This window comes from Delphinus delphis, chromosome 8 (genome assembly GCF_949987515.2).
Source record: "Delphinus delphis chromosome 8, mDelDel1.2, whole genome shotgun sequence".
Lineage (NCBI taxonomy): Eukaryota > Metazoa > Chordata > Mammalia > Artiodactyla > Delphinidae > Delphinus > Delphinus delphis.
In genome coordinates this window covers 75,117,451-75,143,798 of record NC_082690.1, presented here as the reverse complement: position 1 = coordinate 75,143,798, position 26,348 = coordinate 75,117,451, and the positions used below count along the sequence as shown (strand labels likewise).

The 26,348-nt window shown below is 41.8% G+C and overlaps 1 protein-coding gene across 3 annotated transcripts in view; it reads right to left on the bottom strand.

Annotated features, from left to right (window-relative positions):
* The window catches only part of NELL1 (neural EGFL like 1), an 872,742-nt gene that overhangs the window by 768,737 nt on the left and 77,657 nt on the right, over positions 1 to 26,348 (bottom strand). For all 3 annotated transcript variants that reach the window (XM_060017348.1, XM_060017349.1, XM_060017350.1), the window contains exon 3: positions 22,378 to 22,528. In XM_060017348.1, coding sequence (XP_059873331.1) covers positions 22,378 to 22,528 — 151 coding nt within the window. The remainder of the gene's footprint in view (positions 1 to 22,377; positions 22,529 to 26,348) is intronic.

Below are 26,348 nucleotides of genomic sequence, written 5' to 3'. Positions count from 1 at the left end.
TGTTTGTTACATATGTACAGTTTTTTGTATGTCAATCATACCTCAATAAGTTGACTTTAAAAAAAAAAAAAAGGAAAGAGGAAAATAGAAAAGAAATGGACCTACTTTTACTGCCTACCCAGGGGGGATCTAGAGAGAGGCCCTCAGGCCCTCAGTTCATCTCTTTGAGGGTATTTAAGAACTTTCTGATGGTTCACCCTCATTTGCTAAGCAAGTGTTCCCCAGTAGCATGCAAAAAGGACAAGAGAGCAGCCCTGATATTCAGATCAAGCATTAAGCGAATCACTATAGAATCCAGGCTGAGCCTGTTGGTATGTAAGTTACCACTGCCTTTTTAAAAAATTTAATTACAGTGTTTGAACATTATCTCATTTTAAAGATCTAGCTACTGGGGCTCAATTAAAATTCTAAGTGTCAGAGTGACAAAAAGCCCCAAGTGGAGATCTAACTTCATCCTGAGTTTTAAACATATGAAAACAGTTGGATACTTTGCAATCATAACAAGTCCTTTGGAGATGGACATTATTACCCTACAATCAATTCAAGATGCTTTACAATCCCTCTGCCAGCAGGTGAAACCCCTGTGTACTTCATATAAGGAGCTAGTTATAAGCTGATAATACTCATTGCAGAAGAATGAATACATCCACCCCTTCCCCAACCTCATCATAATCATATCTAAGCTCAATCAGGCACTTGACACATCTTACTATAATGTGGGAGCCTGAGAACAAGAGACTCAGTGGTGAATTCTCCCAGAAATGATGCTAGCTGGTAATCTGTATGTAGAGGCAGCCAGGGAAGGGGAAGAGTGGAAGGAGGGAAGGAGTCATGCCCAGAAATACCCTTCATCCTTCCCTCCCTCCACCTACCTCCCCATCCCACACTCTCCACCTGGCAAACGCTTATTCATACTTCAAATCCCAAGTGAAATGCCACCTACTCTATAACGACTCCCTTGACTTTCCCTGGAAGTTGACGGTTTCCTTCTGTGTTTCAACAAAATTTTTCCTAATTTATTCATTCAATAAATATTGACTGGGCATCTACAAGGTGCCAGGTACTGTTCAAGGCACCTGGGATATAGCAAAGAAGAAAACAATTGCAATTTCTGCACTTAAGCTGCTTATATAATAGAAGAGACAGGGGAACAAGTAAATATATGCTGTGTAAGATGACGAGAAAGTATATAAAACGTAAAGCAGGGTCGTAGGAATAGAGAATGGTAGGGGCAAGGAGGAACTATTTTAGACAGTGCTGCCAGAGAAGACTTCTCTAACCAGGTGTGAGCACATGAAATGAAGCAAGGAGTGAGTCCTGAGGAAGGACGTGCTCCTGGACAAGGGAAATACATGCAAAAGCCTTAGGACAGAGGCAAGAGAGAGCTGCCCATGTTTCTGAAGCAGCAGGGTGGCCACTGGGGCTGAACCAAGTGACAACATCGAAGGGCAGGAGATGAGATCAAAGGGACAGGCAGGGGCCAGACCATATTGGGACTTGTATTGTAGCTATGGTAAACCCTTTGGATTTTATCCTGAATCACTGCAGAAGCAATTGAAGGATGCTGAGCAAAGGAGCAACGTGCTAAGTCACCCTTTTCTAACCCTTACCCAGTGTGCTGTACCTATTGATGGCTTTGTCTCCCCAAAGGCACACCTCAAGCTCTCCAAAAACTAACACAGCACCCAGTTCACAAAAGGTGTTTAATAACTCTTTGGAGAGGGAAAAAGGAGAGCAGAACAAATAGAAGATGCTGAACCGGTAGTGGGCGTACATGGGCACCAACACTGGCTGTCCTCCACTATCTTTCTCAGGAAAGGATCGGCCTCCTAAGTTCTGTATCTACCCATGGTTACCTTACATCAGGCTTTACGGAGAAACATCACTGTTCTCTGAGCACAGAAACAAGCAATTATTCCAGCTTCCCCAAACAACAGAGCACCAAGAGTCACTAACCGAAAAAGGTTGCTCAAAATCCCTGTAGAGTTCCTGGACCATCAAAATAGTATTCGATACTGTTATAGGGTTCAAGTTCCACTGCTACTACAGTCTGGATTGAAAACCACATCTCACCCTCCAGTAATACCCACTATAGATCTTCCTAAATGGTTTGCTTGGAAGGAGCTCAAAGGATCAGATAGATTCTCTCTCCATCCCTGAGGTACCATGGAGCCATAGTAAATAATTCTTAGAGTCCCCAAGGCACTCTGAAAGATGAAAAATGAAGTTATTTTGAATCCCTGGGGGTTGCTGTACTTCTAGTTCAGAGGCTTTGCAAAAAGTGGGAAAAGATTCCTATAAATTCTCACGGTTCTCCTCAAGTTTAAAGTGTCTGGGGACTTCCCTGGTGGTCTAGTGGTTAAGACTTCGCCTTCCGATGCAGGGGGTGCAGGTTCGATCCCTGGTCAGGGAGCTAAGATCCCACATGTCTCGTGGCCAAAAAAACAAAACAGAAGCAATATTGTAACAAATTCAATAAAGACTTTAAAAATGGTCCATATCCAAAAAGCTTTTTAAAAAAATATGTATACACTGATGTGTATAAAATTGATGACTAATAAGAACCTGCACTATAAAACAAACAAACAAAAAAAAACCCAATACTAAACTTTCTTTGGGTTAACTGTATGGAAATGTTAACATTACTGTTTCAGACATTACATGAAATTTCTAAAAATCTTATATGTTCTGGTATAATGTTATAAGTCATAATCTAGTTATTACTTTAAAATGTATATCTCAGAAATAACTAAATTTCCTTGTCAATTGAGTTATTATGAACTTTCATCAAATCTTTAACCGTGATCATTTTTAAGTCTTTTGTCATTTACAGACAGTTCTGGGTGTACTCTGATGCTTTTGCAAACATGTTCCTATAAAAGGGTTTCATCTTCAAGGAATTCATGGAAAAGACTCTGACAAGTACAGGTTTCTGGTAGCTGACTATACTGCTGAACTGAATGAATAAGCATTTTTAGAACTCTAATGGAAAACTGATGAACTCATAAAAGTGTTAACAAAAGATCAAGATGAAAAAACAAATTAATTACATGGGAATGAGTGAACTGATGAGGATGATTATAATTTTTGTGACTTTCTGTTTGAATAAAAAGAAAAAATCCCACAAGGACTCAGAGGCAAAAAATATACAAATCAATTTTCACTGCAAAGTAAAGGAGCCGTTACAGTGGAGGATTCCTGGACTGAATGCCAATATTATCACATAGTGTGAGTGTGTTTCGTGTTTGGTAATTGCAATCATTGCTGCTTTTGTTGTGGTCATTTACAATGCCTGGTGTCAGTCTATTTATCTCTTGTAAAAAAATACAGTGTGTGTGTGAAAAAATAAACAAACTGATTCTGTCCACCAAAAAAAAAAAAAAAAAGTAGTTTCTAGGTATGGGAGGGATGAGTAGGCAGAGAGCAGAGGATATCTAGGGCATTGAAAATACTCTGTATGACATTATAATGATGGATATATGCCATTATACACTTGTTCAAACCCATAAAATGTACAATACCAAGAGTGAACCCTAATGTAAACTATGGACTTTCGGTGATTATAACGTGTCAACGTAGGTTCATCCTCGGTAAAAATTGTACCACTTTGGTGATTAACGTTCATAGTGGATGAGGCTATGTACACATGGGGAAAAGGGGTATATGGGAAATCTCTGTACCTTCCTCTCAATTTGCTGTAAACCTAAAGTTGCTCTAAAAAATTAAAGTCTTAATAAAAACAAATAAAATAAAATAAAGTATCTGAATGTTACCAGCCAATCCACCCATTTCTGGGATCCACAGTGGCTTAAAGGAGGGAAATTTGACATCAATCAAGTCCTTGAGTTGTACTTTTCCTTGACTAGACAAGCGCAGGAGCAATTTATCTTACCTCATCTGAAATACAACAATGTAAGAAGTCTCATCTGACAAGTTATAAGCAGATATTGTAGTTGTCAGCCCCCTCTTCCTGCCTCTGAACCTGGACAGAGCCCCAGGCAGTACCCTCACTGCACCAACCAAAGCCCAGCTGGGCACTGGACACCTTCGAAGCATCTGAACAACAGTCTTTTTCAGCAGGCCTCTCGTTGCCAACCACACGAAGGCCAAGTGCAGGCACCGATGACTAATGAAACACTTGAACTGGGTTCAACACCATCAAGCCTCGGGTGGCCTCTTACTGCCAGTTCCGTGACACCCTCCCCTATTCAGCTGTGTTCAGAGTTCCAAGCCTCTCTGAGGCCACCAAACTGTTTCTTTCTGGACTGACAGCCCAGAGCGGCCCTGAATCAATGCTGTACGTGCAGCGTTTCCCAGTGTTCGTTAGAATGCTAGTTCAACTAAATGATATTAAATACTACTCCGCAAAGCACTGCATGATAAAAATTAGTTTGGGAAATGCTACAGTAAGCGAGTTGAAGGAACCAATACAATACACTGGTTAAGAAAACATGCTGAGGAGATGGGCACCCGGATTTGACTCCCAGCTCCATTATTTTACCAGCTGGGTGACCCTTGCCAAGGCCACCAACAATCTATGCTTGATCCTCGTCCATGATGTGGGGATAACGATAGAACCTACTTCATCATTCTGTAAGGATTCAATGCAATGATGCATTTGAAGTGCTTAATAAAGGGTCTAGGACTTTATTACATGATTTTGAAGAGCCTTAAATATGCTAATATTTACTGTGATTCTCCGAGAAAGAAAGAGTATGTGTCATCTTTCTCAAGTTTATTTCATCATGTAACATAGTTCTTGTTTTACAAGACTATTTGCAGACCCAGGAGTCCTTGGGTCCTATGTGGCAGACCTGCCACATGCTTGTCAGTGATGCATGTGCTGAGCCAGGCTGGAATGCCATCAATCTCAACATGTCCAACTCAACAAAACTGTAATCACTCACATGAATGAATGCCAGAGATAAAACATAAAAAGTGATGTTTAAAGATAACATGTTGGTCAAAATCCTTAAGCACCCTTCTGGGTCTTATTTCCAGTACTTTAGACTTGGCTTTGTATTCTAGCTGTGCCACTTTCTATCTACATCACCTTGGGCACGTTACTTCACCTCTCTGAAAGCCACTGTTTTTCCATCTCTGAGATCAGGAAACTGCCAATCTTGGCTGTGATGAGGACATAATGAGATAATGACTGTCCAATATCTAGCACATTCTGGGTAATCAACTTTGCCTCCCCTTTCACTGTGTCTCAGAAGTGTAAATTCAGGCTGAAAGCTGTCATCATTTAAGGGGGGCCAGACCAACAGCCCCAGTTTCTAGCCCAAGGTTCTTCTGTGAATGAAGTCAAAACCACCAAATGAATTCATGTGCTCTTTGAAAAAAATACATCATGTTCTGAATGCTGGGAACAACTATGAAGCACTCCTACCTCTGGTTGGTTTGATCAAGATAAAACACAAGACACTGAATATACAATACCCAGAAAGACATCAGTTATTCCATGTTCCCAAAGTTGAGAGCCAGGCACCCAGAATCAAATCAGGGCAGAACAAATGGACACAAATGGGCCAGCAGTGGTTATTTTCACTGTCCCCTTTAAACTCATCATGTGTTCCTACTTACTGTTTCTGCAGAGCCGATTCTGCTAAACCGATGATGACTACGCAGCTCAGATTTTCAAGGACAGCTATTCTAGGATAATTTCTTGTCCGACTGCCCAGTTAGTTACTAACCCATCCCAAGGATTCCACAATCTCAGGAACTAAACTCTACCTTCCAAACTGAGAACCACCCCTGAAGTCAGCCTAAATTTCTTTATCAGACTATACGCTCCCAAACTCTGACTTCAGAGAATGTGGCCACCAAGGCCATAAGAAAATGCAATGTCCTTGGGGTGATTTGTGGAAAGCAGTCTAACGCAGCTGCGGAAAGAAATCCTGTTTGGAAGATGTAATGCGTGGTCAAGGGGCTTTTTAGCTAGTTTCATCTCTTTGCCCTTGGATTCCTTTCGTCCTTTCAATTTGAAGAGCATCAATCATGATTCCTGAACTGGCCCGACTCCTTTAAGAAAAGGAGCAACAAAAATGCCAGTATGGTAAATGCATCCTCTGCACAGCCACCTAAGAACTTTCTCTAAAGCCGCCAGCTCAGCATGCCTGTCTCCTGCTTTTCAACACCTCGCCGGCACCCCAACCCCGACAGAAGGGGATCACCAACTCCGTTAGCTATAGGGGCCCGGAGGTATCTCACATGACTGCAGTGGGTTGACAGGCTGAACTATTTTTCATGAAACAAGCAGCCCTTTAAGTTTCTTTAGTTTTTTTCTTCGAATAAAAACATGTGTACAAGAATTTCACTTTTCTAACTGTACGTTAATAAAAAAATGTTTTTAAAAAGACAACAACCAGGGCTTCCCTGGTGGTGCAGTGGTTGAGAGTCCGCCTGCCGATGCAGGGGACACGGGTTCGTGCCCCAGGCCGGGAAGTTCCCACATGCCGCGGAGCGGCTGGGCCCGTGAGCCATGGCCGCTGAGCCTGGGTGTCCGGAGCCTGTGCTCCACAACGGGAGAGGCCACAGCAGTGAGAGGCCCACATACGGCCAAAAAAAAAAAAAAAAAGACAGCAACCAACAGGGTGTCACAGTGATAGGGAGACAATCAAGGGAGCTAGGGACTGAGGCCATCTGAAGAATGCGTGTCGTGCTTCTCATGAGAAGCTAGAAAGCTGAGATTTTAGGCCAAATCACCCAATTTTTTTTAATGTTGGCAATAATTTCATGATTTTTTTTTAATTTTAATGGAAAAAAATTACTATGGGGGCCAGTACAATGTGAGGCAAGCAAAGCTCTTCTGCAAGCCGCCTCTAGGCCTGCACTTTCAGCCTTTATCCCATAAGATAAAGTCCATGCTCATCAACAAACCCTGCAAGGCTGCCTCTCGTGGGGAGCCCACCAAGGTCACCACACCAGCTCTTTGCCATTACTGCCCTGCAGGCTATACTCCAGCCCCAGGGCCTCTGCACCTCCTCACACATCCTGCACCTCTGTGCCACACCCACATTCTCGGGAATAAGACCCTCCACCTCTCAGGAAAGGCTATTACTGGCTAGAAGAACCTCATTCTGGTTGCTTCCAGATGAACGGATAACCTTTACGGCCGATTCACTCCTACCAAGCTATGAGAATCAGCAAAGAACTCAATCAATTAAGAGTTGTGGGGGGAGGAAGGGGTTCCTAAACAATTTTTTTTAAAAAAAACACCAAGTTCATTTGCTCTATAAAAAATGTAACTGTTGTAGCTTCGCACATTATGAAATTATTTTGATTTCCAAGGAACAGTTCTCATGGATGGGTAGACTTTCTTTGTATACAGCTGGTGCTCCATAAGTGATTTCTGACGAGAAATAATATGGCCTGTGTAAACATCATGCTTTGTCATTTACGAAGCACTTCCCCTCACACTGCAAGAATGTCACAGCAGCTATTACTATTAGCTTCTCATCCAGAGCCACTCCTTCACTGAGTCCTCTATCTATAACACTCCATATACACCAGCCCTCAGTCTACCTCCTGAGCATGCCAAGCTGGTTTCTGCCACAGGACCTTTGTGCTTACCCTCTCCTATACCCGGGACACGCATCTTTCCAATTTTCTCATAGCTGGCTCGCTCTTAGGTTCAGTTCAAATGCCCCATCTTCGTAAAGCTTCTCTGGCCTCTTTTCCACAGGCCTGTCACTCATCCCTGTTTTATTTTCTCTCGTGATATGTATAGTTAGGTTTATTTTTGTATTTACCTTCTGACTCGCCCCACTAGAATGCAAGGTCCCCAAGATCAGGTCCCTTGCATGTCCTCTTTGCCACGGCAGAATCCACCGCTGCTCCTGCCTACAGATTAGTGTCTGACACAGACTAGTATCTGAGGAATAATGAACGGATTCCAATTTGACAGATAAGTAAACCGAGGCATAGGGAGGGGCCTGCCCAGGGTCTCCTGGATATTCACTGACAGAGCAGAGACTTGAGCCCAGGCCTTCTAACTTCTGGCCCCGCATCCCTACCAATGTACCACTCTCGTCAATGGTCTGACAGTCTGGAATGCCTTCCACCCAGAACTTGGCAGGTCAGGGTGTTAAATCTTTCAGCAGCGACAAGGCCCACCTCTCCACATTTCTCTCCACAGACCAAATGAGTAAATACCTATTACGCAGGCATGCAAGTGTTTCACAACTACTAATTCTAAAGGAAGTCAAAGATGACAGTTTAAATTCTCTAGGAGAATTCCACTGAACTTGAATGATTTTATACATAAGTATTAATGCAATTGCGACTTTCTTACTAAGAAAGTAAGGGTTCATGGCTACACTTGCTGGTTTTCTGTTTCTCAAACACTATGCAATCCAAAATCTAATAAGCATATGTGCAAGCATGAGCAATTTGCCCAAAACGTTATACTCTCTTGCTATGATACTTCTCGTCCTCAATTAAGGTCAAAAGTCATCTGAGCAGCTTCATTTCTTCTGACAAAGATTTAAATTTTATTTAATGAGTGTTACTGAAAAACCTCATTTTCTTAACATGCAATCCTTCCATTCATTTATTTCTATCTGAAAATTACTACTTTCTAATGCTCACTGCAACCTTTAAACTTTTCCTTGAAACTGTCTGCACTCTGCTAGGCATAAAGATAAAAATGATGGAAACCCAGATTCCAGGTGTCTTGTCTCCTAGCATTTAGAAGCATCTCTAGATGATGCATATTTAACTTTTAGCTGCCGTTTCCTTCTTCAAGAAGGCGGCTCCTTCCGGAAGTAGGTGATCCCATTTCCCAGAGAATATTTCCCATCCATTCTTACCCTTTGCAGCTTCTATTTTTGTTAATTGATTTAACTAAAAAATTGAGCAAAGCAAATTCAAGGAACTCTATACCATGTGACATGCAAACACAAGGATAAAAAAAAGTCATGTACCACCTCATCACGCCTGCTCAGGGCACAGTACCTCCCCGTAGCCCAAGCCAGTACCCTGGGCATCACCCTTGACCCCTCCCCCTCTCTGTTCCCCACCACATCCGACATAAAACCACAACCAGTTCACTCTACCTCCTAATTATCTTAATCAATTTCTCTTCATCTGCACCACCGTTATCTGACATAGTCCAGGTCTCCATCCTCTTATCTAGAGTCTAGATTCTAGGCAACTGCAACAACCTCCTAACTGGCCTTCTGTCTCCAATTTTGCCTCCTCCACACCATTCCCCACTAAGCAGCCAGTGCAATTTTTCTAAAACACAAATCTGATCATGCTGCACCTGTACTTAAGTCCCTTGCATGACTCCTCATTGCCCTTGGAATAAAAGCTAAGCCCCTATGCATTGCTTAGAAAGCCATTCACATCTAGCCTCTTGCCTGACTCTGCGGTTCACTTCTGGCCACACCCCTTCTTCCCTACCTAATGCTCTGCCCACTCTCCAACAACGCATTTTTCTTCAGTTATTTTAAGGCACCATGATCGCTCTCATCTCTCACCCCTTTGCTCATGCTGCATCCAGAACCCTCTTCCATTCACCATCTTCTGCCTGATTTCTACTCATTCTACTTTGCCTCTTAAGCATAACCCTCAGCGAGAAGGCTTTCCTACTCCTTTTGGGAAAGTCAAGGTACCCTGCTCTGTGCTCCCTGTATTCCTCTTATCAGGGCACTAACCATACTTTGGGGTGTTTCATCAACTATCTCCATCCCTGTATGCTTCACAATTGTACCTCAGTATCTAGCACCACACATAGTATTTGATAGATTTGCATTAATATTTCCTGAATGTTGTTGATGAGGGAGCTTACAGTCTAAAAGGAACACAGCTCTTTGCAATTTGAAAGCAGCATAGAGAGATCTGCATTTGGACAAGATTCCAATTTGAACTTGCTTCTTTCCTTCCCAAATGTAAGCAATTTAACAACTGAAGTCACCTACTTCTTTTTTTAATATAAGCCTTATACTATATATCCTTGAGGAAAGAATTAAACTTAAGTTTATATAAGAAGTTTAATTTCTAAAAATGTACTATTAATCACCCATGAGAAAAGCTTTTTGTTTTCTGCAGTACGCGGGCCTCTCACTGCTGTGGCCTCTCCCATTGCGGAGCACGGGCTCCGGACACGCAGGCTCAGCGGCCATAGCTCACGGGCCTAGTTGCTCCGCGGCATGTGGGATCTTCCCGGACTGGGGCACGAACCCATGTCCCCTGCATCGGCAGGCGGACTCTCAACCACTGCGCCACCAGGGAAGCCCGAGAAAAACTTTTTATTGGGCTAGGTTCAAACCATGTAATACTATTCTGGAATTTCTTCCACCTCCTATCCCTCCATTCTGACATCTTCAATAAATTGTCTGAAAGTGCAAAATAATTTACATATTAGCTTAAATCATCCATAACTAGGAAGGTAAATCTGCTGCTTAGAAATTACTGAATGCACTCCATTAGGACAACCACTATTTTTAGATTATGTACAACAATCTCTTGATGTGAAAACCTAATTACTATTTCAAATGATGAGAAATTCCCAATATCTACCTTTTTCACTTCTGAAGAATTTGAGACGGTATGAGGAAATATCTACAAACAAACATGAGGAGAGGAAGGGAAATGAGATTTGATGAGCGCCTTGAAAACTGAGAGGCTTGAGGAACTATGCACCTACGTGCTTCTATTGAATCCTCCCAGTAACTCCATGACATGGTAATCAATAACTTCACTTTGCATGAAAGGACGCTGAGTTTGAGGTAAATTAAAAGCAGCTGCAAAAGCTCACCTGTCTGGTAATTGATAGAGCCAGGAATTGAACCCACATCTATCTGGCATCAAAGTAGAAAGTAGTTCTTTCCACAAGAACTCCAAAAACTGAAGAGTATCTTTCGAAATACAAAATTTTTTAAAAGAGGAGATGCCTTCTTAGGGGGCGCAAAATGTCCTCTTCATCTCCTCACAGAAGTGTCCCACAGGAAGCTTTTTCTTAGACTCCTATCTTCCAGCTTCCTAGATAATTATGCTTAGATTTAATTTTATCTATAATTTAGGAATAAAATTGAAAACCAGAAGATTTACCATTATATCTTATAGAGTTGCGTATACTGGCAGAATGTTTGATTAGATTTAATCTATGTTAATTAAGCTTTCCATTTTAACAAAGCTCCGTATTAACACACTGGAATCAGGAAAAATAAACATTAAATCTGCAATGCTATTAAGATAGCTCAGCGAGACAGATTCATCTTTGTTGCTCCTCCAACGTGCTCTATGGGTACAGTAAAAAAAAAATAAATAAAAATCCATCAAATTAGAAATATAGATGAGAATTAATAACAGAGTGCCCATTCCATTACATGGAAGAGTCTTTCAATTGCTACCTCCAGGTATGTTTTCAATTGCCTTTATATTTAAGTTTTCCGTTTCATTTTCTCTACTCACTCAAGGTATTCATAGAAACTCAACTGGCTCAGTTACCTAGGGAGTTTCTAGATATTGTTATGCCAAGAAATTCACTCCTGGTTTAAGGATTCACCTCCCAAATGATCCACCTCTGGCTGCTGGAACCCCACGAGGGAGAGAGATGCCCGCCTTTAGCTGAAGGAAACTCAGCCACTGAATGAACTCTTCGGCCATTAATTCAATAATGGCCTTACCTGAGAATAGCTGGAAGCCTAGCAGAAATTGGAAACAGTGATTTCCAAAACAGGAAATGCAGGTTTTCTGGATGACAGCTTTGGAAAAGGCAGTGGATGACGACTCCCCGTGGTGCACATGAGGGCAAGTGTTCAGATCCAGAATGAGGTGTCCCCATTGTGCTTCATCAGCAAAGGTGACTTTTGACTGGAAATTGAACACCACCTGAAGACTGGGGTGATAGATACTGTTTTCCTTTAACCAGTGAACTAGAGTCAAGTGGCTGTTTGCTACTCTGGCCACTCCTCCGTATATCCTCTTTCCCCTCAGCCTCAAATTTCCACCTTAACAACACCATCATGGCTTTTTGTTTTTTAAATTATGTGCCAAGAGCTATGGTAGATGTTTTGCAAATACTTCTAATCCTATACAAAAATCCCAAGGAATTATTCGTTTCAGTCTCCAGATACCAACACCTTTGCCCTTTTCACTGTCCGGTGCAGCCTCCCACATATAGTGCATCCAGGACAGTACTATTCCTGGCACAATATATTCCATGTGAACCTTTGAAATCAGCCATGAAATTTCTGAGCAGCCCTAACCAGAGCTGGAGTAAATGAATCATCTATTCACTTAATAGTTGCTTAGTATATACTATGTACTTCAGAGTACCACCTGGAAAAAGCCCCTATGTGATGCAGCCTCTTACCCACGTTACTTTCATGTATTTGGGCACAGACTACATCCCAGACAATCAAAACAGAGACCGCCTCGTTATTCCAACATCCAGGTTTTCTCATCCTTGGCACACTGCTAGATCAAATTTCCCAGTATTAGTCAATAAAATGCGGTACAGGCAATGCATGACATTTCCAGGCTTAGCCCTTAAACTTATCCAAGGAGGATATGACAAAAGTCTAATCATAATAGAAGCTATTAATCTATCTCTCTCAGAATGTCATAGTTCGAGATCATAAATCAAAACACAGAGAAGTTGAATAACACAACTGTTACACATAAAGTTATATCTATATACACACAAAAACTGTCCATCCTTTTAAAATGTTCCCCCTCAAAAACTAAAAATATTGAGCACGTACAGGTACCACAGAGGTTTTCCGTCTCACATCTTATAGAACATATTTTACATGTTCAGTTAACAATAAAACCAGGAGTCACACATTAAGTATTTTTTAATTTAATCACTTTGAAATTTTTAATACTCCTCTAACTTGGATCAAAGAGGAAGTTAACTGAAATTAAGAATTATAGAAAAGTACAGAAAAGGAAAACAGTATATAGCGTATCCGTGGGCTATATTCAGTGGTACTCATAAGAAAACATAAAGCCTTCAGGGATTTTACCAGTAAACAGAAAATACTGAAAACAAATGAACTAAACATCCAAGAAGCTAGTAAAAATACCAAAGTGATCGAAAAAGAGGTAAGAAGCAGAAATCAATGAATTTAAAGTGAAAAACAGTAGACTTGATCAATAAAACTTAAGAACTGCTTCATTAAAAAGGCCAATAAATTACACAATCCGTGATAAGCTTGACCAAGGAGGAAACACATTATTCCACGTTTACAAGTTAAGATATAACCACAAATATAAAAATTTTATTAAGACTATTATGTCCAACTATTTGCCCCAAAAAAGGGGGCGATCTCGATGAAATATATGATTTCAACAAAATGTAAATTGGTCCACAGAAGAGCTTAAAATTAATTAAATAGAACAATACCATAAAGAGATGGAAAATGAACATTTTCAGTAATAAGAGTTCCCAGCCTCCCGAGACACAAATTATCAGCCCACATTATTTTCAGGCTAATTCCATCAGAATCATTTATAAAAGAGGTATTGCCTATATATTTAAACCAGTCTAGAGCATAAAATTCAAAAAGCCTTGAATTAAATCACGTACACAGGAAAACCTATTATATCTCACTTACGAGTTAAAAAGTGTTTAACGAGTTTAAGGTAAAATGTTTAGAACAATGCCTGGCATTTATCAATGCTTCCAGTAATTAGTTATTATTACTATTTTTATTAATATTACTATTATTAACATTGATGCAAAAATCCTAAACATTACTAAATATAAATTTAAGGATTTCAGAAATAGTTCAACATTATGGACTCTATTAATATAATTAATGTTAATAAATGAAAGGGAAAAAAACACATAATTATCTCAAAAGGTACCCTGAAGCGGGTGTTTAATAAAAATGTAACAGCTGTTCATGATTTTTTGGCCTTTTAAATCAGGCAGAAAACTAAATTTCCTTTACATGATGACTATATGTATATACATATATATCCATACACACACATACATATACATACTATATATACACATATATACATATTTATATATATAAGCTAGATTGATTTAGTAACATGTAACAGCTGTTCATGATCTTATGACCTTTCAGTAAATCAGAAATAGATCTAAATTTCCTTTACATGTGGACTGTGTGTGTGTGTACATATATATATACACACACACACATATATAAGACAGATTGACAGATCAGAAACTACCAGACATTATATCAAGTAGCTTAAACAGATAAGGAACACATTAAAGACAGGATTGTCTGATGTCTTCTTCCTGACTTTAATGAGGACCTTTAATATGATTATTATTCGCCACTGTTATGGAGATTCCAGCCAGTATCATAAGACAAGAAAAAGGGATAGCTAGTATAAACATTGGAATGTGAGTGACATAGCTAGTATAAATACTGGAATGAGAGAGACAAAATTTTCAATATTTTTGAGTTACAAAACTGTACACTTAACAAATAAAGGGGCGTCATCTAAAAAAAAAAATTTAAATGCCTGGCTCATGGTACACTAAATAGCAAATGTTAGTTTAAAAAAAAAAACAAGGCTTCCCTGGTGGCACAGTGGTTGAGAGTCCGCCTGCCGATGCAGGGGACACGGGTTCGTACCCCGGTCTGGGAAGATCCCACATGCCGCAGAGCGGCTGGTCCCGTGAGCCATGGCCGCTGAGCCTGCGCGTCCGGAGCCTGTGCTCCACAACGGGAGAGGCCACAACAGTGAGAGGCCCGCGTACTGGAAAAAACAAAAACAAAAACAAAAAAAAAAACAACTATTCCACATAGCTCACATAGTTTAAAAATCGAATACAAAAATCAGACAAAAGGCATCAAAAGAAAACTACAAACCAATCTCTATCATGAATATAGATATAGAAATTAATATACTATCAAATCAAATCCAGGAATATACAAAAAGGATTATACCACATGACTAAGTGGCATTAATCTCAGGAATGCAAGCTTGGTATAATATCCAAAAATCAATTAGTATAATACACCACATCAACAGAACAGGATAAAACTACATGATCATCTTGATAGATGCAGAAAAAGCACTTGAAAAAAGTTAAAACCCTTTCATGTTAAAAAAACAAAAACACTCAACCAACAAGGAATGGAAGAGAACCTCCTCAACCTGATAAGAGCATGTAAGAATAGAAGACAATTTCTTCAACCTGGTTAAACTCATCTAAGAAAATCCACACCTAACATCACAATTCATGGTGAAAAATTGAAAGCTTTCCTCCTTAAGATCAGAAACAAGACAAGACTATCTGTTCCCATCACTTCTATTCAACATTGTACTGGAAGTTCTACTCAGGGCAATTAGGCAAGAATATAAAAGGCACTCAGATAAGACAGAAATACAACTCTATTTATAGGTGACCTGATCTTGTAAGTAAAAATTTAAGAAATCCACTAAAAATTATTAGAATAAATGAGATCAGCAAAGCTTCAGGATACAAGATTAATATGCAAACATAAATTTGCATTTCTATAAAGTAGCAATGAGCAAACAAGTGAAATTAATAATTCCATTTACCATAGCATCAAAAAGAATATTTAATAATCATTTAATTTAACAAAAGCCTTGCAAAACTTATACTCTGAAACTATAAAACACTTTGAAAGAATTAAAGAAGACCTAAATAAATGGAAAGACATTCCATGGATATGATTCAATATTGTTCAGATGGCAGTACTCCCCACAATGATCTACATATTCAATGAAATCCCTTTGAAAGTACAGCTGACGTCTTTGCAGAATTTGAAAAGCTGGTCATTAATACTCATACGGAAATTCAAGAGGACTGAAATAGCCAAAACAATCTTAAAAAAGAAGAAACAAAGTTGGAGGGCTCACACTTATCCATTTCAAAACTTACCACAACGCCAAATAATCAAAACAGTACTGGCATAAGAATAAACAAATGTATCAGTGGAATAGAATTTGAGAGTCCAGAAATAAATCTTCACATTTATGGTCAACTGATCTTCAACAAGGGTACCGAGAAAATTCATTGGTCTTCAACAAACGGTGCTGGGACAACTGGCTATCCACATGCAAAAAAATGAAGTTGGACCCCTTTCTCACCGTATTAAAAAACTTGACTCAAAATATATCAAAGATCTAAATATAAGAACTAAACCTATAAAACTTTTTAAAGAAATCATATGGAATAAATGTTCAGTCTCAGGATTAGGCAATAAAAGAAAAATTGGACATCAAATTTAACAACTTTTGTGCCTCAAAGAACACCATGAAGAAAGTGATAGAATCTACAGAATGGGGGAAAAAATTCTGTAAATCACATCTGATAAGGGATTTGTATCTAAAATAACTATTACCAAATCATAAAGACACACAACCCAATTAAAAATGGACAAATGATCTGAATAAACATTTTTCCAAAGAGGATATATAGCAGCCAATAAGCACATGAAAAGATACTCAACATTATTTGCCACCAGGAAAATTTAAATCAAAAGCACAGTGCAATATCACTTCACACCTACCAGGATGGCTATAACCAAAAAGAAAGCTAATAACTAGCTTTTAACAGGGATGGAGAGAATTTGGAACCCTCACACACTGCTGGTGGGAATGTAAAATGGTGCAGGCACTTGGAAAAAACAGTCTGACAACTGCACAGTTAAACACAATGACCACTTGATTCAGCAAGTCTACTCCTAGTTAAATACCCAAGAGAATAAAAATATATGTCCACACAAAAATTTATACAAGAAAGCTTATAGCAGCATTATTCATAATAGCCAAAAAGTGGAAACAACTCCAGCGTCCCATCAATCGATGAATGGACAAATAAAAGGTGGTATGTCCAAACAATGTAATATTATTCTGCAATTGGGGAATTCCCTGGTGGTCCAGTGGTTAGGACTCTGCACTCTCACTGCCAAAGGTGCAGGTTCAGTCCCTGGTCGGGCAACTAAGATCCCACAAGCCACAACGTGTGGCCACAAAAAAGAAAAAAGAAATGAACTACTGACACATACTACCAACACTAAAGAACTTTGAAAACATTCTTAATAAAAGAAGCCAGCTACAAAGGGCCACCTTGTATGATTCCATTTAGGCAAATCCACAGAGACAGAAAGTAGATTAGTGATTGCCTAAGGCTGGGGGACCCTTGGGAAGATTGGGGAGTGATAGCTAAGAGGTGAGGGATTTCTTCGAGAGGTAATGAAAACTTGTAAAATTGATAATGTTGATAAATGCACAACTCCGAATATACTAAAAAACCAAATGTGAAAAAAAAATTCAGCTAGGAATCTAATAGTGCCCATCATATCCTATTTGTAGCAAATGCATATTTAATTCACCTTGATCGTGAGAGGTGCAATGAGGATCACACAGGAGAGAATCAAAAGAAAAACCTGGGAGTCTGACTTCCCAGATGCTTAATAGATTCCAGTTTATCAATCCAGTCTATGAAATCCCTGGATCCTCTGCTACTGAATAAAGAAGGGCCCGATTATCTTCTATACCCGGTCAAATGTGCATGCCAAATGTCTACAAAGGCAATTTGCTGCTCTAGACACTGTTACCCTGGAAAACAAAAAGAAATCTGAAAATGACTAAAGGTTCTCACATATTACAGATGGGAACCTCTTTTGTATTATAAAATGCCTAATTCGTAAATATATATTCCCCTCTACTTCCTGCATGCTGAGAGCCTCCTTAACTAGATGTTAATCTCCTTAAGCATGGAACCAGATCTTTAGTACCCACAGCCAAGTACATTTCAGATTCAGAGTTAATCCTTTATACCTTGCCTTGATTAGACTAAACAAACATGCAGGAAGGCACCACAGAATTCAGAAGTGGAGGGGAACTTATTTTCTACTTCTTTATATCTATTTCATTTGAGTCAAGACCTGAGGTTTTCCTATTACAATGAAAAATGGTCAGATGATTTCCATTCAATGATCCTCCAGTTCTATTAGAATCCTGCCGGGAAAGTAAGAGAAGGTGGCCTCAGATGACTCTCCTGGCAACACAAAAGGCTTTTCAAAACGTTTCTTAAAGATATGGATTTTTTTAGATTCCAAAAGAGAAACCCACAGAGTTTCAAGACTTAGGATTAGACAAGGAGAAGAAATACATATTTGTTCAGAGCTGTGCACTTAACATGCACTATCTTTTTTCATCCTCACGGCCATCCTGCAAGGCAGATTATTATCCCCATTTACAGATAAAGATATTGAGGTTCCAACATATTAAACAGCGGGTACTGCAAAGCTAGAAGTCAGACTCCAGTCTCTATCATGTCTGACTCTGAAGCCAGTGCTCTACTATATCGGTTGCCATTCCACTCCTCACCTGCTTTGGGAAGTTCTCTGCTTCCACTGAGAAGCATTTGAAGATGCCCCACACTCTACTCTTGGACATGTGTATGGCCCTCATACTGAGGAAGCCCTCACACCCAACCCCACAAAGCCAGTGGGGCAAGGACATGACCTTCCTATGTCTGTGAAGCTGAGGCTGACTTGACATCTCCACCCTTGGGCAATAAGGGCAATAAGAACCTGTGCTTTCTCCCAGCCTACGGAACATGTGGACCCTAACCCATGCCTGCTCACCAACACATATGGCAGCTCGCTTTTGCCAGGCTGGCCCAGAAACAACCAGCTCAGCGTGCTGACTGCATCCCCACAGAAGGGTCAGGGTCCATCACATCCCTTTGAGGCTGAGGGCAAACTTAACCACTGGAAAGAGACAGAACTGTTGAGATCCTCACCTCTGTGGAAAATGTACATGGAAAGATCGTCTGCTCCAGCGAATGATCTGTTCTCCGCACCTCTCCCCACAACCAAAAAAAAAAAAAAATTGCGTTTCTTTCATTTCTTCCCCGTGTGACTGCCCACACTGTTCTCCCTGCTTCTATACCCTTCTCTTTCCCTTGCCTGCAGAAGTCTACCTGTTCAGCAGTCTCCCTTCTATGTGGTCTTCCCTAACCACCAATTTAATGTACTGAACTCAGTGAACTTAACACCTTTATATCACTTTTGCCTCAGTTTACCTATCTAGGTTGATATATCAAAAAGTAGAAAAAGGGAAGGTTTATGTGAACTCTGGTTCCCCAGTAGTGACCCTGACGAGATTTGAGAGCAAGTGATTTCCTAAGGAAGTGCTCCCAGGAGAGGGAGGGAGGGAGGGAGGGAAGTCCCAGCCTCAGCCTGATCCCTGGTTGCTCTGGGGGATGAATGAAGCCTCAGAGAATGACTGGCCTCTGGGCATCAAAGGCCAGGGAACTAGGCTTCCATACTCCCACACTCATGAGTCAATCATTGACTCCAGGCTGCCTGGGGAGGAAGTGAACTCCTAGACACTTCCGCTCTCAGTATAGTAGGGTGAAGGGGCTATAGAGGCTGAGGGTCAGTGCTCTGAGGCAAGTTGTAAGGTGTCAACCTTCAGAAGCAAAGCCCATAGAAGCCAGGTGAAGGGCACACAGAACCTACACAAGAGATGTGAGGGGGTCAAGAGAGAGCACCACCGTGTCTGCTGCAAGGTCAAGGTAGGGCTGGCTTCATGGGCATGTGACCAGTGCATTTGCACAGGATCCTGCCCTCAGGAGGGACCCACACTTGGGGGTTAATGCTCTGCAGTCACCATCTTGAAATTCTCAGTAATTTTACCTTTGACTTTGAGTTTTGTCAGTGAAGTCCGATGGGACAGTAGAGCATGAACTGGGCCCTTGGAGCCTCCATTCATGTGCAGCTCCCTCCCACCACCTACCACCTACCACCTCCCTGGGACCAGTTCTCAGCCACTGGCCCGGTTGCTCCTGGTGCCCAGGGCCCACCTGTCTTTCCCCAGTTGCCACCCTCTGCTTAGGCAGCGACTGTTCTGTGGGCTTGTGGGGGGCCAGCGTTCTGCCACTGCTGTCCACCCCTCGGGGGGGGGAGGGAGGGGTACAGGGGTAAGTTTGGGGAGCCACATAATTTTGAAGTTAGCTACACACTGCCTAGTAACTCCAGTCTATTACTTCTCTATTAATAGCTCTTTTTTATTCTTTAGTTTTTTTACGTGGTCATGCCTTGCTTCCCACATTGCCAAACTCTGTTAGATTTTGTTTCCTTCACTTCCCCACAAAAACTGGCACAGCACTTAGAACAGAGGAGGTGCTTCATCGGTATTTCCAATGGATTAATATAAAATTGGTGTTCAATTAAAATTGGCTGGGAGACTCCCCTGGTGGTGCAGTGGTTAAGAATCTGCCTGCCAATGAAGGAACACAGGTTCGATCCCTGGTCCAGGAAGATCCCACACGTCACGGAGCAACTAAGCCCGTGTGCCACAACTACTGAACCTGCATGCCGCAACTACTGAGCCCACGTGCCACAACTACTGAAGCCCGTGCACTTAGAGTCCGTGCTCCACAACAAGAGAAGCCACCGCAATGAGAAGCCCGCGCACCACAACGAAGAGTAGCCCCTGCTCACTGCAACTAGAGAAAAGCCCGCGCGCAGCAATGAAGACCCAACGCGGCCAAAAATAAATAAATAAAAATAAAATTGGCTGGGAGGTTCCAGTTCAGGATGGTGACACAGGTAGATCCCGAGTGCACCTCGTCCTCCACACTAAGTCTACAGCTACCTATGGAACATTTTCCTCTGGAAAAAACCTAAAGGCTGGCTGAGCACATGGGACAAATGATGGGAAAAAAAAAAAAAAAAAAAACTGCATCGAAGCAGATAGGATAGGGTGAGACATAATCTCACTGTAAACCCCAGCCCCAGTTCAGAGACCCAGAGTCAGTAGGGAGCTTAAAACCCAAAGCTTCTCCTTAAGAAGCAAAGAGTTTGAACCCCACATCAGGCACCCCACCTCTTAACACCTGCACCTAAGAGACAATCCTCCACAACGTCTAGCTGCGAAAACCAAAGAGGCTCGTGTCCACAAGATCCACAAGGCTGTAATGACCTGAGAAAAGAGCTCACACACTGGGACTCACCCAGCTCGGGGCCCAGATCAGAGGAAGCCTCTGGCGCCCAGACTTCACGTGAAAGAGGCTCATTTGCTTATAATAAAGCATTGGCCTGAGGGGCAGGCATCTAGTCTAACACACACATCCAGGAACCTGCTGGAACCCTCTCCAGAAGGAAGACTGGCAGCCGTGACATCCTCCCTCTGCAAACTCCAGAGGGTCAGTATCTCCCAGAAGGGAGCTCTTACACCATGCGGTGCCCTGGTTTTTAGAGCTGCCACCCAAGGAACACCCTTGATTCCCTGGCTCTGGAGCCCAGCTCCTGGGTCCCATGGGACCAAAACAGTCGAAGAGACAGTCCTTGGCAGGCTGTCACCCCCAGGGCACTACACAGACAGCAGACTGAAATACCGCCAGTCTCTCTGAGAAAGAGATCTGTTTGCTTGTCCAGGAGCTTTGGTCTGGGGAGAAGGCTTCCAGCACGCTTACAGGGGCCAACAGAGGGGCTCTAAGGGAATGGAGGTTCGTGGACACAATCTTTCCCCTCACCCTCTGCTTTGCCACAGCTCACCAGTATATCCCAGAAAGGACCTTATACCCTTGTCTTAGATTATCTAATAATCATTACTTTGAACTCCCGAATAGAGTGACCTTTCTCAAACTTAAAACCATTATGTAGTTTCCCATCATCTATGGGGACTTTAGTCCAAGGTTTTCAACACAGCATCAGAGCTTTGGAATGATCTCGTTTCCGCCTGCCTCTATGATACCACCTATCTCTGCCTGCCTCAAACACCTCAGCCCCTGCCCCACACACTTTGTGTCATCTACTTACCCACTTACCTGTTCCTTCCCCAAATCATCACAACCTCTTCCTTGAATGTTTTTCTTCCTATTCCTTACTCCTTCCCATTCAGCCTGTCAAATATCTACTCACTTGATTTCCTTATAGTCATCACCTTCTCTGAACCCTTTCTCAGCTTACTACAAAGCTTAGCAGAATTGCCTACTACCTTTATTCCCTAAACACAAGCTTCCAGCACTGCATCTACAATTCTTCGTGACATTCATTTGTCCATATTCCCTACTAGCTTGTGTGATGTGATCCTTAGAATAAACACTCTGTATTATTCACCTTAATATTCCCAGCGTCAAGCACAGTTCCTGCATAAAATAAACACAATGAAGGCTTACTGGAGGTTCTTGGTAAATGTAACTTGCTTGATGGCCTAAATCTGATGGATAGCATGTGGTTTTATATGAGCAAAGTCTACCAGGAGATAGAAAATAGGTGAGAAAGACATCTTAAGGCAAAGTCAGTCCATGAATGTGTTCAACCGTCACGAGGCTTCAGCAAGCCGAACATTTTCCTGGAGCTCCGCCCTCTGAATTCCAAGGCATTTTGTACAGCCCATGAATGCTAGGTAGATATTTTTGAGAAGTAGAAAGCTCTTTCTTACCTGCGTTCCAGTTCTCGAATGGACAGTATCACTCCTGAACTGGATGGCTTCTGCTGTACAGTGGCCAGAAAGGTGAATTCGCTCTTATTCCGGAACAGCTGAATTAATTTGTCACTCACATGAGGGGCTGCGTGGATCTCCCTTTCTATATCTAGGCGTCAAGAAGGAACAGAAGGGAGAAAGAAGAGGAAATGGAGGAGGAGAAGAGGAAGGAAAGAAGGAATACAGATGGGAAAAGAGGAGAGGGAATACGAGAAGGAAAAGGAGAAAAGATGCACAGTTAAAAATGCCTTGTCCAGAGGGTCCACAGTACATTCTCCCTTTTCCCCTCTCGTCAGTAGTTTTCCGTTTTCAGGTGCCACCCACCACTCCACACGGCTGCACGCATTCAAGGCAAAGCCTGGACATGCCGTCTCAGCCACCGTGCCCGCTTATCACTTTGACAAGTTCACAATTGGCCAGCCGGTGATTTTCTGACAGGAACTGTGATGGGACACGGAGCAATCTGGCCTGCTGCAAACAGATTAAGCTGCTGAAAATAAGGTGAGAGGCAGTCTGATAAAAGGGGTCCAAAATTCAGAGAATCCTGAGTCTAATAGGATCCAGGGCCACTCAGCAGTCTCTAATTTCCCTTTTCCCGTGGCCTCAGCTTCTTTCTCTCCACAATGCCTCTAGGGAAACCCGTCCTTGCCTTGTACCCAAAAGAGATTTACTAGAGCTCATAATGCCAGACAATTGCTTTTGCTTAAAGGATAAATACAAGGCATGCCCATAATACATCAGCGTGCCTGGAATTCCTCTGTAAACATGCAGCGGATGACTGTCCTCGTGAAATGTTTATTAAAGTTGAGGCCCATTCAGCAGGCCTAGAGGTGTGCGAGTCCAGCTAATCCTGCTACTGGACAGAAATCTTTCTTTCTGCAACATCCGCATAATGAGAGACATCCCTCATTTCAGGCTCACCCTTGTCATGATAAACTGGGCATTACATCACTATTTTACACTACACTTTCTGGCAGCAGGAAGTGGGCACCAAGGGAGCTGAATTAGAGAAAACTATTCAGAGGATGACAAATGAACACCAAAGACGTGTTTGGTGGCCTTCTCTCATGCCCTGACCACGTCCTCTGATGGTATGGTAACTACTTGGGTATTTCTCCAGGACTGCCCAAGGAAGCTTTGAAAAACATAGGACTGCCTTATTTACAATAGCCAAGATACGGCAACAACCTAAGTGTCCATTAACAGATGAATGGATAAAGAAGCTGTGGTATATATATATATACCATGGAATCCTACTCAGCCATAAAAAAGAATGAAATATTGCCATTTGCCGCAACATAGATGGACTTGCAGGGCATTATGCTAAACTAAAATAAGTCAGACAAAGACAAATATTGTATGATATCACTTACATGTGGAATCTAAAAGAAACAACAAACTAGTGAATATAACCAAAAAGAAGCAGACTCACAGATACAGAGAACAAACTAGTGGTTACAAGTGGGGAGTACACAGGGGTGGGGCAGTGGGAGGTACAAGCAACTGCGCATAAGACAGGCTCAAGGATGTATTGTACAACACAAAGACTATAGCCAATATTTTGTAATAACTGTAAATAGAAAGTAACCTTTAAAAATTGTACTAAAAAAATTTTAAAAGAAAAACATAGAACTGCAAAGGCTGCATGGCCCAAGCAACATCACAGACTTGTATTCGGACCTTGAAGAACCTCATCCTGAAGAGTGGTTTTTAACAAAAAGAAATCCTTCAATTCTTGACCTCAGGCCTCAGTCTTCTCATCTGCAAAATGAGGGGCTTGGACTAGGCGATTTCTCAGGGGCTCCCCAGCTTTATCTCCTATAACTCTATACATTGCTGTTTCAAGTCTGCAGCACAGAACACCAGTCTTGCAGCTGTTCAAGTCTAGGCTATGCACAGTGGGAAGCAAGGTTGGTCCTCTTCCAAGGAGGGACCCAACCCAAGAACACTGTACCCACAGAAAACCTACCTCAATGACATTTGCCTTTCTGCCCAAAGAAAGGCTTTCACTACTTTACTACTAAGCGGCATGCTGTCAGCTTCTGTCCAGGGCTGAGATGAGAGACAGCCACTTAGGGAATGCTTTTATGCCCTCTACAGAATCCTAGCCGAAGACTCTCCAGGATGATATTCAAAACCAATTAAAGGTAGGAACAAATCACTCTGTAAATGAGAGATCGTTAGCCAATGTTTGTTAATGTTATTTTTATTATTACTACTGCTGGGCAAAGAGCCTCATAACATATTTCACCTAGAATTTAGTGCCAGGAAAAAAACACTTGGTTCTTGAGATTAACTTTGTCGTTTACTTTTTTTTTCCTATTTGCTACTTCCTACTTTACCCATCAATTAGGAATCAACTGATTGTGGGTGGCTGCCCAGGGAGCTCATTAGAGGATTCTGAAGCTTAGGCCCAAAGCAAAGAGGGCCATGACTGATCAGCAATGCCTACTAGGGGAGTTAATATCACATCAATTACAGGTATCCTCACCTCTCATTCAATTCTCCCTGGGGGAGTATCATCAAGCCAGATGGCCAATGACCCCCAAACTTATATCTGCAACCTCAACCTCTCCCTTAAGTAACAGACTCATATATGCAGTATCCTTCTGAATATCTCCATATTCAGTATCTGAATATCTAACACCAAGTTGTATTCGCCCACTGAGCTCTTGTTCTCTCCCCCAACCCTCTCTCATCTCCTAGAGTTCCCAGTCTTAGTAAATGGAACCACCCACTACCTCAGGCCAAAAAACTAGAAATTGTCCTCAATTTTTTCTTTTCCTACACGCTCCGTATTCAATACGAGAGCGTGTCATGAGGACTCCCATGTCTGGCATCTGTTCATTTCTTCCCAGCTGTACTCTTCAAACTCTTGTCCAAGCTGCCATCATCTCTCCAACTGCATCCTCACTGGTCTCCGTGTTACCTTCCCTTCTCCATCCTCCACACAGCAGCCCAAGTGCCCTTCTTAAGGCAGAAATCAGGATCATTTCCATCTCTTGCCTAAAACCCTCCAGTGGCTTCCCATTGCTCCCGGGATAAAATCAGGTTCTTCCACATGGCCTGCACGGTCACACACAAATGCCTCTTGCCTACCTCTCCCTTCTCCCCCAGCTCTCACTGCAAATGCAACCTCCTGGCCACTCCCTCCAACGGGGCCCCCATTAATGTCTAAAATGCCACTTTGGTGACTTCCTTCAGACCACTTATCACAGTATATGTATTGTGATCAACTATTTCCTTGTATCACTTACCATAATCTTGTTTCATGTTCCTTACCTTATTTCCTTTCTTTCCCCACTAGGATGAAATAGCTCTACCTAGTCAATTTTCAAGAAACACTAAAAATGCTAATGTGATGAGGAAGCATCAGTAAAAACGTGTTAGGTGAAGGAAGGAGGCTGAAGAATGGAGGAGAGAAATTAAACGAGGGTGTTCACAAGCTCTTCTCTGCCTAATGTAGAAGAAACTTCCTTTCCATTTTCCCTGACTTACAGGGTGAGGAGAGTGGTGATTTTCAATGTCAACAAACATATACCTGTGTTAACGCTGTGTCAGGTATCAGCAAAAAGGTAAAAACCGTTTCTGGCATCCAGGACAGCTACATAAGCAAGACAGTTACTTGGTGAAAACAGAGTAGGGCAATGCATAAAAGAAGGAAGGAAGGGACCCGGGGAGGCTGGGGATGACATCATACAGGACGTAACTTTGAACCTGAGTCAAAAAAGATGAATAAGCATTTACTAGACAGGAGAAATAGAAGAGGGCATTCCTTGCAGGATCGCTGTGAGGCTATGAACACCCAGGTGTTTTCCATTATCCTGGCATTTTTCTTTCTCTGCAAGCCTCTGTCACTGAAAGTCCAGCAGGAGAGCATCTACTCAACCTAACATTGGAGGGAACTCTCCACTGATTGGTGAGTTGAG